The 16,128-nt window shown below is 35.3% G+C and overlaps 1 protein-coding gene across 5 annotated transcripts in view; it reads right to left on the bottom strand.

Annotated features, from left to right (window-relative positions):
• Window positions 1-16,128, bottom strand: part of PHACTR2 (phosphatase and actin regulator 2) — a 348,693-nt gene that overhangs the window by 98,341 nt on the left and 234,224 nt on the right. For all 5 annotated transcript variants that reach the window (XM_074187749.1, XM_074187745.1, XM_074187747.1 and 2 more), the window contains exon 2: window positions 9,044-9,211. In XM_074187749.1, coding sequence (XP_074043850.1) covers window positions 9,044-9,211 — 168 coding nt within the window. The remainder of the gene's footprint in view (window positions 1-9,043; window positions 9,212-16,128) is intronic.

The following is a 16,128-nucleotide window of genomic DNA, read 5'->3' as shown; positions in this document are numbered from 1 at the left end:
TCCTCACCTTCCCTCACCTCACTTGTCACTATCAGGTGCAAAATCCTGTCAAATCTCTCTCCCTAACAGCTTTCTGATTTATTTCCCTCTCTACTAACAGAGTCACAACCCTAATTCAAATTCTCATTGCCTCTCATCTAATGCAGTTTTCCAAAGTTTACTCTTTTATCACTTAAAAAAAAAAGAAACTGAGGAATCTCTTAGAATGTTTATTTTTAAATAAATTATATAGTAATACTTTAAAAGTCAATATAAAAACCCATAAAAAGTGAATAGGTTGTAAAAATTACATAAAATAATTTTAAGTGGATGAGATAATTGTGAATTAATATTTGATCCTAGATGCAATCAGGGAGCCATTGGAGTGTATTGAATAGTGTAAGATGGTCAGATTTCTGCTTTAGGGGAAATCACTTTGGCAGCTATGCAGAGGATAGACTGGATAGGAGCCAGATTAGAGTCAGGGAACAAGTATTCCAAGGCTATGGCAATAGTAAAGTCCAGAGGTGATATGCAATTGAATGAGAGTGGTAGATGTTACATAAAAAGAAACCAATATGAGAGACACAATGAATTAGGAGTCATAATATTTGGCAATTGATTGGCTATATGCTGAGAGTGAGAATGAGAATAGTCAGTTAACCAGAGGCTATTGTTTGCTGTCCTAAATTCTGGGGATACAAATGAAAGCTATAAAATTGGATAACTAAAAGGATGAAGATGCCTTCAGTGAAAATAGGGATATTTGGAATAGGACTGGGAAAAGAAAATGTAATAAGACTTGCTATGCAGATCATAACCCACCCAAAACTGTTATTTTACATTATTCACTCTGTCCTACAAAAAAAATTAAATGTGTGTAGGGAAGGTAGGATCTTCCTGTCCACAGTCGAAAATCACCTACTTATAAGCAACCACAAATGTGTTCTGGGGAGGAGGGAGGAGGGATACTGAGGGAAACTTTTACCTTCTCCGATGATAGCTCGTGTGCACTTGTCACAGTTTCTTGTGGAGAAAGTTAAAAGGTTAGGGAGTTTTCAAAACCATGGGAGGCCAGTGTTGGGAAGTTTGAGGCCATAATGAATGGAGTGGCATGGTTGGGTAGGAGACAAGCTTCATGATGGAGAGTGGCAAGAAGGATGAGATGCAATTCAGATACACACTCTCTGACCCTCAGATTAAATAGGTCTTCCTTGAGGCCATACAATATGCCTCCTTCCCAGCCCCCCCCCCCAACAATTTAGAAGCCACTGAACTAGACTATTCCAATAGCTTCTTAGTTTCCTTGCTTTAGTTCTCTCCCTTTTCTAATCTACTTTCCACACAATTGTGCGATATTTCCTAAAGTACTAGTCTTACCTGGTCATTTATCTTCTCAATAAAGTACAGTGGCTCCATGTTATATTTTGGATAAATGAAAAAGTTTTCTTTGGAGCACTTAACTCCTTTTACAACCTGGCTCAAACTTTTATAGCTTTATTATGTTATTCCTACTTAAGCACTCTAGAGTTTAGCTAAATTGGCCTTCTATCTCTTCTTCACATACCAAATTTTATCTACTATTTCTGTGAACTTGTAAAATTGTCTTTATTGTATGATAAACATTCCCTCCTCACCTCTGCCTCTCAGAAACCTTAGTTTCCTTCAAAGTTAGCAAAATGCCACTTTTTATGGGCCTTTCTTTATCCCCCAAGCTGCTGGAATTCTCCCACTACTATGACCAAAATTAGCAAATATAACAACATATTTATCTCCATTCTCCCCACTCCTATATAATAGTAATTCCTTGAGAGCAGAGGAAATTACATTTTTGTCTTTTTATCCCCAGAGACTAGTACAGCCTTTGGTACATAGTAAGCACTTTGTTTTTATTCAGTTGTGTTCATTTTTTTTGTGATACCATTTGGGGTTTTCTTAGAAAAGATAGCAGAGTGGTTTGCCATTTCTTTCTCCAATTCATTCAACATATGAGGAAAATGAAACAGGGTTAAATGACTTACCCAGGATCATACAGATAGCAAGTAAGAGTCTGAGGTCACATTTGAACTCAGGAAGATGAGATTGCTTAAATTTAGACTCAGCACTCTTATTACTGTGCCATATAGTTACCCATAGGCAACTTTTGGTTGAGTAATGCTTTGCTTTATCCAACATTGAGACCATATCAATAGAGCACACATTTTGAGACATTTTATCAAACTGGAAGAGTATCCAACATTAAGTCCAGCAACAGATCAAAGATCCTTCATATACAAGGTCATGAGGTTATACATATAGCCATGGTAATTTATCTGTTTCTCCAGACTCTAAATTCTACTACCTACATAGAAGAATTTATAGCTACTTCAAAAGTATCAAAATAATAATCCACATTCTTTTTGAGATCATAACCATTTGAAAATTCTGGACACGGGCATGTCTTAATTCTAACTGGAGTCATTGTAGAATGTAGAATAAACACTGAGTTTTGAATCAGAAGATGCAGTTTCTAGTCTTTACTCTGTGGCAACACAACTGGTAAGTTGTATTATTGCTAATACAGTTAGCCATAATAGTACTCATTTATGGTACTCCATCACCTATCACCTGTCCCCTTGAGAAAGTCCTTTGATTTTCCAGGATTTTGAATTCTTATTTGTAAAAAAAAAAAAAAAAAAAGGGAAACTGAACTATATATAATCTTTGAAGTCATTTCCACTTCCAATATTCTATATCTCTAAATATTATTAGTTTGCCTATTAATGTGATTGGTTGGTTATTTAGGTTTTTGATTGAAAGCAAATTTTCTTTTTATATTATTATTTGTAAAGCTGTCCATTGAAAACATGGTAAATAGAGAGGGGAAAAAAGCACAGGATAATTTCTATTAGGTTACTGATTATCAGCAATACATTAATTTTTACAATGGATAAATATCCCTAAAACAGAAAGGTAAAACAGGGCTGTTGGGGTGTTTTTTTTTTAAACTGTCTATCCATGTGATACTGAGTGAATTAAAAGTAAAATTCAACAGAATATCAGAAAATGCAACAGGGAACACACTCTTTTTTCTTGGATTTGATGTCCCTCCTTCAAAATGGACAAGCAATCAGTTTTTAGAGTTATTATCATCATTCTTATAATAAACAACAGGATAAAACAGTTTACTATCTCTCACAACTATGTAATCTCACACATTGACATGGCTGAACTCAAGTTGTAAAAAACTCCTAGGAAACTGGTTGAATCCAATAAAACAAATTCATTTCCCCTTTTAATTGTTTTTTTTTTCCTTGTAGGATCATCTTCTCCATTTTTTCCCAGAGTCATTGAGTTATTGCAGAAGCAAGCTTGATGAATAATCAAGAATACCTGCATTTGATCCCAGTACATAAACTTATTACCTGTGAAGAAATCTCTAACATCTCTCAAGATGTATTATAGTATTATATGTATTATAGAACTTCCTTTTCTGTAAAATGTGAATAATAGTAATTGTTGCATTTACATTTAAAGATTGTTCTAAGTCTCAAGCAATGCAAATGTAAGTAAAATGCTTTGCAAACCTAATGCCCTATATCAGTTATTAGCAGTTGTTTGTCATTCTTATATAACCATTCCTGGTCCTTGACTATAAGAACAAGGTAACAACTTCCCTCCCTATTTAACAGCTTATATTCTTCACATGTGAACATATTTCTGTCTTAATTGATGCCATTTTCAACCCTTGACACAGTGTAAGGTGGGTCCATTGGCCTCCTATTCAACTAATATTTAAAGAGAAATGGCAAGATGAACATCCTTTTATAATAAAAATTCTTCAAAGTCAAGCAGGTCCCAAATTATAACTAAATGTATAAGGTGCCATGATATGAATGGGCTAATGATTTGAAGATCTACATAACCAGCCCCAGGATCTCTTCTGAATTTCAGTCACTCATCAAAAACACCATTTCCAACTGGATGTCCTACAAGGCATCACAAACTCAGCATGCACAAAACAGAACTCATTATCATTCCCCTAAACCTATTCCCTCATCCCTTTCAAGTTCCCCTATTTCTTTTGAGGGCTCCATTATCTTTCTAATTATACAGATTTGCAGTCCTGCTGTTACCCTCAGCTCCTCACTCACTCCCCAAATATTCAATCAAACATTATCCTAAGGTGAGGAGGGTAGCACACTTCAACACCTATCTCTCCTCCCCCATGAAAGATACTAAAACATTGCTCATATCTGTCTCCTCCTCTTTACTCACATGGCTATCACTACATTTCAGACCCTTATCACCTGTCTCTTACACTATTAAAATAATCACTAATTGTTCTTCCTAGTCCCTAGTTCAATCCATCCTCTAAAGAGTTGCTAAAGAGATGTTCATAAAATGCACGTCTAATCATGCCACTTATGCTCAATCAATTCCACTGGTTCCCCATTACCAATTAGGTTAACTGCTTTTTTGGGGGGGGGGGCAGTCAAAGCTCTTTATAACCTGGCTCTACCTAGCTAGCCTTATTACATATTCTTCCTGTTTGTCCACAATACAGTCCAGGCAAAAACAGACTTATTTCTCATAGACAGCACTCCATTTCTTATACATATCTTATGTAGGGGCCCACCCTGCTTCTGACTCTTAGAAAACCTACCTTGAAATTGTACTTTCAGTTCAGTCACCTTCTTCATGAAACCTTCCCTGATCCTTCCAGATACCAAAATCTTCCACACAATATTCATTTTTGTGAATGTGCATGTGTGTGTGTGCACACATGAATACATTGTCATTCTTCTGCTAGATTGTTAGCTCCTTGAGGGCAAGAATTAATTTCACTTTTATCTTTGAATCATTAACTCCCAGTCAACTACTTTGTACATAGTACTGTAAATGCTTAACTGTATGTATGATGAAATGATAAAGAAAGTAAACAAAAACAAAAGAGCTATTTATATAGTGACTATAATATATATTTTTTAAAAAATCAACATGGGGGTAGCTAGGTGGAGCAGTGGATAGAGCACCAACCCTGGAGTCAGGAGAACCTGAGTTCAAATCCAACCTCAGACATTTAATAATACTTAGCTGTGTGACTTTGGGCAAGTCACTTAACTCCATTGCCTTGCAAGAAAAAACAACAAAACAACAACAACAAAATCAACATAAAAGTCATCAAGAACACAGATCAATGTACTTAAAAAGTCTCATCTCAGAAAGACTGATGGGGCATCATACCTCCTACTTCTCAGAAGACAAATGTTTTGGAATGAGGTTCTGCCAACAATCAATCTTTTGGCTTGCTTTGCTTAACTGTAATTCATTTCAGCAGTGGTATTAGGAAATGAAAAGTTTTAAAAATAATCAATAAAACTTAATAGAAAAGATTAGCCTTCTTGATTAGAGCAGACAAATAATTCCCCAATGGATAAGTGATCAAATAATATGAACAAATATAGCTAGGACAAGAATAACTGTAAACTACTAACTACTTGGCACTGATAATATCTAATAATACATAAAATGGAGTATCACTCACTATAAGAAAATTTCTTCACAGAGCAAGCAAATTCTGCTATATTTTGTATTAAAAGACTTTTCTTAGGGGGCGGCTAAGGTGGCATAGTAGATAAAGCACTGGCCCTGGAGTCAGGAGTACCTGGGTTCAAATCCGGTCTCAGACACTTAATAATTACCTAGTTGTGTGGCCTTGGGCAAACCACTTAACCCCGTTTGCCTTACAAAAACCTAAAAAAAAAAAAAAAGACTTTTCTGTCTGGCTTGGAAACCCAGCCACCATGGTTTCCATGGGGAAAGCATGAGTACCAAATAACTGAGTTCAAATGAATTTCTGGAATCCAACCAGTTCGCAAGAATGCTTTCTTTTTTCTTCTTAGCTTCAAGTGTATCCATGAGGAGGGTAGCACACTTCAACACCTGCCTCTTCTCCCTCATGAAACAAGAACAAAATGAGTGAGTTATATCCAGCTTTGAAATAAGGGAGGTGGCTTTCTGACCTTTGTCTTGTTTGCTCATCTAAATCAAGCCCTGAAGTTTGGATGTAAGAAAGGAAGTCATAACAAAATGTTTAAGCTGCAGTGTTCAATTCCTTCCTGGATTTCCTGCTCCTTTTGCTGAAGGATGGTATGTTGTAAAGCTATGTGAGCTCTCAGAAACCACAGGATTGGCAACAGATTTTGAGATGAACCATTTTGTAACAAGGTTAGTGAATGTGGGCTATTTTTAATCATTAAAAATACAGTGGAAGAAATGAAGCCTCTAACAGATGGATGAATAGCACATAAACATCTGAATTAATAAATAAAAATATTTACACACTAGTCATATGGTGACTTCAGAGTTTCTGAGCCCTTCCTACATCATGTGATACCAGGCTGCATATAATGAGACCAAGGTTCCAGTTGAGGAGCTGTCTATCTGCCCAAACACATGCTTACAATCTGTATGGGAAATTTACTGTTTTTCAGTCATTTCAGTTGTCTCCAACTCTTCCTGATCCCATTTAGAGTTTTCTTGAAAGAGATACTAGAGTAGTTTGCCATTTCCTTCTACAGCTCATTTGACAAATGAAGAAATCAAGGCAAACAGGATTAAGTGACTTGCCCAGGGTTACACAGTTAAAAAGTATATGAATCAGCTATGAATCTACAGCTATGAAGAAAGATTATTCTTCCTGACTCCAAGTGTGGCAGTTTATCCACTGAACCACCAAATTGGATTTAATCTATCTTTTCAGTAGATAGAGCTGTAGGCCTAACATTAAGAAAACACCAGTTATAATATGATCTTAGACGCTTAATTGCTGTGTGTGACCCTGAGCAAGTCATTTAACTTCAACAGATTTCACAGTGCACAAAATATTAGTTTTTCCTTGAAAGCAGTTGTGTTGAAAATGTGGCTTAAGTAGGTAACAAGAAGACATAAGGAAAAGGGATTTAAGATGAGTATTAGCGGGGCAGCTAGGTGGCACAGTAGATAGAGCACCAGCCCTGGAGTCAGGAGGACCTGAGTTCAAATTCGGCCTCAGACACTTAATAATTACCTAGCTGTCTGGCCTTGGGCAAGCCACTTAACCCCATTGCCTTGCAAAAACTTAAAAAAAAAAAAGAAAAAGATGAGTATTAGTTCAAGGACTATAGACAAATCATTTAATGTCTCAGCCTCTATTTCCTTATATGTACAACAGAAATACTACTATTTGTTCTACTATAATGCATGAATGAAGAAAAGTGTTTTGAGAATCTTAAAATGCTACATAAAGGTGATTATTATTATTAAGAGAAAAGGCAGCACAGATTCCAGGAATGTATGTGTATTTGTGTGTGTGTGTGTGTATCTGTATATCTGTATATCTATCTATCTATCTATCTATCTAGCAATCAAATCCTTCTTTCCCCAATTTGTCTGAATCACACCTAGTGGCAGCCCATGTTGTCTTCTATACAAGGAACAACTTGCCACTGGGGGGAAAAAAGTCCAATAACTGCTGTTTTCATGTTTTCCTAAAGAAATCTTTCTTCTTAAATGTTAATTTTTTTTATTATGATTATTTATACAGCTGCAAATGCCTCAGAGTCTGAGAGCTCCCCCAGGGTGCCTTCCTCTTTGCTCTCTGTACCTTTCACCTTAACTGGCATGTGTATGTTTTTTGTTCCACAGCTGTGGACTTTAAAAGACAGTTCATGTCCTCAGTCTTTCCCTAAACATGTTCTTTTAGTCTCTGGACAGTCACTCAAACTGCTAGGTTGTGCTACTCATGATCAGACAACCGGCTGAACATGTGGAAAGATAAGAACAGAGCTACTCATAGTCAAATAATGTGACATCTTTTTTATTCAAAGCTTACATGAAACTGTGCACATTTTAATCTGACATTAGACTGTCAAAACAACCTTTTTATGAGATAAATTGTATAATGGATTTTGGTTATAGCAGAATGGAGACAAAGGGACTTCTTTCTCTACCTCATGAGGATGGTATTAGAATATAAAAAATTAAATATATAAGCATTAAAAGCTCTGATGGAATCATTCGTGCTATCAGTATTATCACCTCTATGAAAGGCACTGACCACATGGTTTAGGGCTTCCAATCTTACCACTTAGCGGAAACTGATCTTCCTAAATACTATTGAGCTCTTTGTTGCTAAATCCAATCCTAATATCCATCCTCAGCCTTGACCATTTGAGTCTTTGTCACTGTTCACCCTAACTAACATACAATAGCCATTTAATGACAACTTGTTTCCTACCTGTCTGGCTGACTTGAACACTTTATCCTGGATTTTCATGACTGTTCTTTTCTTACTCTCTATCTGCCCATTCCCACTCAGCAATCATCATCTATTCTGTCTCCTTAGATTTAGAAAACTGCTGTGGTTTGTCCTGGGTCCCCTTCTTTTCTTTCTTTTGCTATATTCTTTCTGTATTTACACCTATTTACAGGGAGACTCTATTTCACTTTTTGACTCTGTATGCCAGAATTCAGGGCAGCAACTAGCATGTAATAGGGATTTATTCACAACTCACCAAATAAAGGACTCCTGATTTAGTAAGGCAGTTACGTCTTAACACCATGGAGAATCTACCTTAAATGAAGCCTCAATTTATGCCAATTATGAGACAGCAGTTTATTAAATATTATAGTATGACAAATACAATTTATTTCATGTATATCTACATTAATCTTGCATACAAAACAAGTGAAAACATTTTCCTTTCCTATTTCAAAATTTAACTTGGGCAATATCACCACTAGCTACTGCTCAGGTAACAGATGAAAGTAATCTTGATAGCACAACTTCCTGTCATCCACAACTTCATCTCTCTTTTCTCAGATAAAAATATTTAAAAGTATATATTTATACAACAGAATATACTACAAACTCAAAAGGAGGAAGAAGGAAGAAACAGAAACTTGAGAGTTCCTTCTCAAACATCCCATCAACAATGTATCCAGTTATACTTCTCAATTATTTGACAAGGTCTTGCTTCACACAATTTGCAAAAATCTACAGTTTTTTAATCTCAGTCTACTAAAGTTATCTAACTCATACCTGCTGAGGTCTCTCTAAATTTGTCACTGGTCTTCTTTTTTCTCCATTTCCAAGGTTTAAAGATCTTGCCTATAGAAGAGAGTTTACCCTTTCTCTTGAAAGGTGGTGTCTGTGAACCTGTTGTGGGTCCATCTGAGTTTGCAATGGAAGCCTTATCCAGTCCATCAACTGTGCAAAGGAAAAAAAAAAAGAGTAAATCAGGACCAATATAAAACAAAAGGTCAGTCAATTTGCCTCTTCTCACTTCAAGAAATTATATTCTGACTCAAATGAAAATATCAAATGAGGGTTGCTTTGCCCTTATTAGGGTTTTCTTTTCCTTTTTTTTTTTTGTTCAGTTATTGGGAAGAGAAGTTGGGGGGAAAGAAAATAAATGCTTGTTATGGGGGGAAGAATATTATACACACACATATATATGTTGCTATTTATTTGTTATTTGTAGTTTCCAGTCATGTCCAAATCTTTATGACCGCATTTGGAATTTTCCCAGCAATGAATGATAACTGGAGGCATCTTTCATTTCCTTCTCTAGTTCAATTGACAAATGAAGAAATTGAGACAAACAGGATTTAGACTAATGCAGAATCACACAACTAGGTGTCTGAGGCTACATTTGAACTCAGGAAGATGAATGTTATAAATTCCAGGTTTCACCCTCTATCCATTGCACCATCTAGCTGCCCCTGTTTATATACATACATACATACATATATATATATATATATATATATATATATATATATATACACACACACATACAAATACATATTAATCATTAGGGAAAATGACTTCCTGGTTCCAATCTACCTTCCCAGATTTATTTTTCTAATATTTTCCTTTATATTTATACAGTGCTCCAACCCAAATTCATCTTGTTTTCCTCTAGCTCCATATAAAGCTTACTGATCTCCAGTGGCTACCCATCCCAGTTTTCAACAGTTCCAATTATTAGGGAATTTTTCCTGATGTAAAGGCTCTTTTCATCCTCACAAACATTCATCCTGCCCTAAAAATTTTCTAGATCAGGTATAAATACTACAAAATCAAATCCAATGACAACGTGAGCAACTTTATCCTCTGCTTAGAGTACTCTGTTCTCAGTGAAGAATTAACCTCTCACAGATTAAGCTTGGGGAAACCAAAGATGATCACAGAAAACAGTGAATGGCTTCCAAAGTCAACTAGTCAATCTCCTCTTTTTACAAATGAGGAATGAGATGTAGGTAAATAGAGCTATTTGCCCTAGATTACCAAGTGAATGTCGGTGGCAAGATTTCAACCTCAGACTCCAAAGCCAGTGTATGTTTTCTCTACATTACATTGGAAGAAGAGTATTAAAGTCAACTTTCCTGAAAATATTCAATGCAGAAGTATAAAGAGGTCAACATCAATTCTCTAAAGAATCTTAATTTCCCATCCAGTATACAACCCACTTAGAAATTCACTTTCCACACAAAACCAATCATTAGTAATTCAAATCTTAGCTTCCCTTTTGGAATCAAAAGGGAAAAAAATCAAAAGTAGACAAAAATAAGCTCTTGAATGAAGGAGTAAGAATGAGGATAATAAGGTATGGTGGTGAACCTGACATCTCAAAGTCTTAACTTCATAAGAATAATTTAGCCTAAAAATTAACTTTAACAACTTCTGCCTTCATTTATTATGCACTTGCCTTTGTGGTCATTTTATCTGTCTGAGCCAGAACTCAGAATCTATACCTACCCTCCTACCTTCCTTCTTTCCTTCCTTCCTTCCTTCCTATTTGCATACTCTATTTTCTGAACCATTTTTGATTATCCATTTTATTAATCAGAATTTAAAAACAGCTATTTTTAGTACTATTACTATTAGTGAAATGGCTACAGCTTAGGAAAAATGATCATTTCAAATCTAAACTTTGGTGAAAGGGGGCAATAAGTCACCTTTCTCTGAGTAGTTAGAGCAAAAACAGTTTCTGCCTTCCATTTAAGATCTATTATTTCTTCAGGATATTCTCAAAACCACAATTGCCTTTGATCCTTAAATCTTTCTCCCAGACAAAACTTTACATTAAAACCAATTTTGGCAAGAGATGAGAGCAGAGGAAGCATACTTCCCTATGGTGAAGACTTGAGGGACTATGGATATGCAATGCTACATATATTATCACCCAATCTTCTGTATCTGTTTAATTCTTTTTCTTTGTCACGGGGAAGGATATTAGTTTGATGAAAGAAGGGAGGTAACCAGCAATAATTGTGATATGAAAACAAAAGACATCAATAAAATGTTTTTCTCTATGAATATTTTAATAATAAATCTAATGAATTCACCATTCTTACAGAGATAAGGCCCCCACTTCCACTGGGGAGAGACGTCATCAAGTTCAATTGAGTTTCTAGGGCCTGTTCAAAATTTATTTCTAAAATTCCATGTCATCAAAACAAGGTGGCATAGAGGTAAACTCCCTAAATTTGAAATCTGGGGACCTGGATATTAAATTTGACTCTTATTAGCTGTTTCATTTAGGCAGATTACTTCACCTTAGCGGTTCTCAATGGAAGGGTTATATTTGATGATTTTTAACACTTGTTTCTTTAGAGTCTTGAATTCTTGTCTCTTCATTAAAGTTTTCCTTTTCATACTTACTTACAAACATTTTGAAACCCAAATAATTGTGCACAGGCATTATCTTATCTTGAGCTTGTTTGCCCTGATGCTCAATGAATTTCTGAAATGCTTTCCCCATTCAAGTGGGTTGAGCTCAGACAGCAATTTTTTTAAATTTTTTTAATTTATTTAAGGCAATGGGGTTAAGTGACTTGCCCAAAGTCACACAGCTAGGCAATTATTAAGTGTTTAAGGCCACATTTGAACTCAGGTACTCCTGACTACAGGGCCAGTGCTCCATCCCTGTGCCACCTAGCTGCCCCCCAGATAACTATTTGTATATTTGATAGAACAACAAAAAATTACTAGGAAGGCAAACCAACTGCAAAATTTGATGATTTCAAGCACTTAAAAAAACAACAACAGGTAGACAAAAATAGAAGATTATAGGGAGACACAATCTGGCAGATCAGCTTTAAAACTAATGTTAAATTTGTCACATGCTTTTTCTTTTAAAGATCAAACTATTTGAGATTCCAGATTTCACATACAATTCTCTTTTGTGATACTTTGCATAAGTAGATGTTCATTTTAATCTATATTCTACAAGTTCAAAATAATGAAAAATAAAATTTATTTTTAAAAAAGTCTAAGATTCACAATATTGGAGACTAAGTCTCTAAATTATCTGGAACAGCTTGGGACAAGATCCTTCCCAGATCTAGCATTCTATAATTTTATTTATACAGTTTCATTCTCCAGGACATCCCAAATGTGCAGCAGATTTTCTGTTTTCTCTATGCCAATTTTTATCATACCTCCCTTTATAAAGGTTCAGGGTAATGCTAAGTTAAGACTTTTCTGAGAAAGGGAAGTGAAGATGTCTGTTCAATTAATTTAAAGATCTAGTTACTTCATTTCAATTTACACAAACCTGCTTTATGCATAGACTATGCTCTCAAAGAACATAAAATACAATGATAGCAATAACAACACTTGATTGAGATAGCATGTCAAATTTTACAAAGCATTTTTCACTACAACCCTGAGAGGTAGGTAGTTAATTCAAGTAGGAGATTTCACAGCTTAAAAACTGAGGATCAGAGAAGGTAAACAACTTTCTCATAGAAGCAGGTAGATCCAGCATTGGGTTTGGAAACAGAAGACCCGAGTTTAAATATGGCCTTGACACAAACTGTGTAACCCTGGGCAAGTCACTTAACTTCTGTCTGCCTCAGTTTCCTCAATTGTTAAAAAAGGGGATACTAACATGTTCTTCCCAGGATTGTTGTAATACTTAAATAATACTTAAATAAGAGCATATTATTAAAGCATTACACAGTGCCTGGCACAAAGTTAAAAAAACAACTTTTGGGTGGCTAGGTGGCCCTGGAGTCAGGAGGACCTGAGTTCAAATTCGACCTCAGACACTTAATAATTACCTAGCTGTGTGACCTTGGGCGAGCCACTTAACCTGCAAAAAAACTAAAAAAACAACCCAACTTGAATAAATGCATGCTTTCTTCTTTCTTTCCTTTCTTCCTTCTTTCTTTTCTATAATTACACAACTAGTATATGAATCAAACTAAGGCTGTAAGTCCAATGCTCTTTCTTCCTCCTAATTTATTATTTATTTTAGCTTTCTTTTCTTTTTAAATTGAGTTCCAGATTCTCTCCCCCACCCACACCTATAACAATGATATGAACTATACATGTGAAATCATGCAAAACATTTCCTTATTAGCCATATCACAAAAAAAAAAAGTCAAAAGGGGGGGGATAGAAAATTATACTTCAATTTGTCCCTAAGAGTTCAACAGTTCTCTCTCTCTGGGAGAAGAATAGCAATTTTTTTAAAAATCATGAATCCTTTGGATCAAAGTTTTGAACAGAGTATCCAAGTCTTTCACAGGTGATCACTATTACAACATTGCTGTTACTATGCCAAAGATCTTCTGGTACTTCTCAGTTCACTTTACATTAGTTCATATAAGTCTTGGAATGTTTTTTTCTGAAACCAGCCTCCTTTCATGTCATTTCTTCCAGCATAACAGCATCATAATCACATGCCAAAACTTGTTAGGCTGTTCCCCAACTGATGAACATTCCCCTCAATTTCCAATTCTTTGCCATTTAAAAAAGTTTCTATAAATATTTTTATTCATATGGCTCCATTTCCTTTGATATCTTTGGGATACAAACTTTTATAGCCCTTTTGGTACAATTCAGGTTGTTCTACAAAAGTGATTGGACCAGTTCATTATTGAACTGACAACTCATTACTGTACCTGTTTTCCTTTATCTCATTCAGCATATTATTTCTGATAGGTGTGAGATGGTACCTTAAAGTTATTTTAATTTGATCTTTCTCATCAATAGTGATTTTTTAGAGCATTTTTCATATGACTATAGATAGTTTTCATTTCTTCTCCTGCCTGTTCATATCTTTGAGCATTTATCAACTGAATGACTTATTTTTATAAATTTGACTCATTTATCTCTAAATATGGGGAAATGAGACCTTTCTCAGAGAAACTTGCTATTACTTGATTGTGTTCCTTTCATCAAAATGTAATTTCCCTAGTTATCTCTTTAAATTAGAAATTTTTAATTTTTGTTTTGTCTAAGATCATGATTTGCAGTGCTCTTTTCAACCCAATATAATAAAATAACTTTAACATAGGGCAGTCTATGAAAAGGGAAAAAAAAAAAGAGAGGGTCAGGGAAAATTTCCTATGAAATTTAAGGGAAAGATTTTCATTAAAGGATGAAAGAGAGGATCAGGGAAGGGCCTTGCAAGAGATAGCACCAAATCTGTATCTTGAAAAGAGGAGTTATTTCAAAAGACAGATGGGGGAGGGAAATTTCAGAAATGGGGATAAAGTAGGCATGTTCAACATAATAGAGGAGAGAAAAGGAAGAAACCGGGAGAATGGCATATAATCCAATTTAGCTGGCAGTTGAAATATATAGAGAGGGTAGTATAAGATTTGCTCAAAAGATAAGACTGCTCAAAAGATAGACTGCTCCATATTGATGAGTGCTTTCATCACTAGGATCAGAAATATATAATCTATTCAATAGACAATGAAATACCATTGAATGTTTTTCGATTGGGGAATAAAGTAATCAGAGTAAAGTATCTGGAAGACTGCTTGGTAGTGTGGTTGAGGATGGACTGGAGAGGTGATCAATTCAAAATTATTGGAAAGTTATTCATTATCTAGAGATGACTTCCTGAACTACTGTGATTGCAACAGAAAAGGAAAGGAAGAATGCCAGAAAAAAATCCAATGACAGAAAAAATAAACCTATGTAACAAAATATTTATAAAAGCATTCTTTAAAGCAAGGAACTGAAAAGGAGGCTTTCAATGATTGAGTTTTGTAACAAATTATGGAATATAAATATAATGGGACATAATTATGATACAGGAAGCAAATATAAAAAAAAAAGCAGAAAAACTTGGGAAGACTTGAAGGAAGACTTGAATGAAGAAACAAAAAAGTGAAAAATAAAAAGCCAAGACAATTATATACACAGTGACCACAATAATATAAGTGAAAGTAGCTTTAAAAGTTGAATCAATCAATCAACAAGCATTTATTAAACACTTAGTCTCAGTCAAGCAGTATGCTAACCCTGGGGATGTAAAAACAAAAGAATAAGCAATCCTTATTCTCTAGGACTTTACACTTTGGTTAGAGAAAACAATATGTAAAATAAAAATATGTAAAAAAACAATAGGGGCAGCTAGGTGGCTCAGTGGATAGAGCACCAGCCCTGGAGTCAGGAAGACCTGAGTTCAAATCCTACCTCATGGTGTGACCTTGGGCAAGTCACTTAACTCCACTGCCTTAAATAAATAAAATTTTAAAAACAATAGCTAAATAAATGCAAGGTGATTTGTGGGAACAAATATAAGCCAAAGGGGTAAGGAAAGGTCCCCTGTAGCAGGCATTATTTGAACTGAGCATTAATGGAAACCTGAGATTCAAAGAGGGGAGAAAGAGCACATGTTATATACTGGGGGGGGGGGGGGATACAGTCAATGAAAAATCATGGAAACAGAGACATGCAAGAGGAACAGCCAGTTTGGGCTTTATCCAAAAGATATGAGGAGCAAAATAATGGTCAATAAAACTGGAAAATTGGATTGGGGCCAAACTGTGAAGAATTGTAAATGTCAAAAGAGACCTTTTATATGATCCTAAAGGTAATAGGGAACTATTGGTGGTTACTGAATAAGGGAGTGAAATGGTCAGATAAGTATTTTAGGTTAATCATGACAGACAAAATTAGTTCGAGAAAGAGAGAGAGAGAGAGAGAGAGAGAGAGAGAATATTGGCAACTGAGGTGGATGAATGAGACAAATTAGGAAAGTTCTATCAGAGATGGTTCCTGAAAAATAGAAGGGTTTATTTTCTTGATATGGAGGACTACTCAAATTTATGGATGAGGGAAATAGAACCTCTAGCAAGCTAAGTTTACATGAA

This window comes from Macrotis lagotis, chromosome 5, assembly GCF_037893015.1.
Source record: "Macrotis lagotis isolate mMagLag1 chromosome 5, bilby.v1.9.chrom.fasta, whole genome shotgun sequence".
NCBI classification, from domain to species: Eukaryota; Metazoa; Chordata; class Mammalia; order Peramelemorphia; family Peramelidae; genus Macrotis; species Macrotis lagotis.
This window is presented reverse-complemented; position numbering and strand designations above follow the sequence as displayed.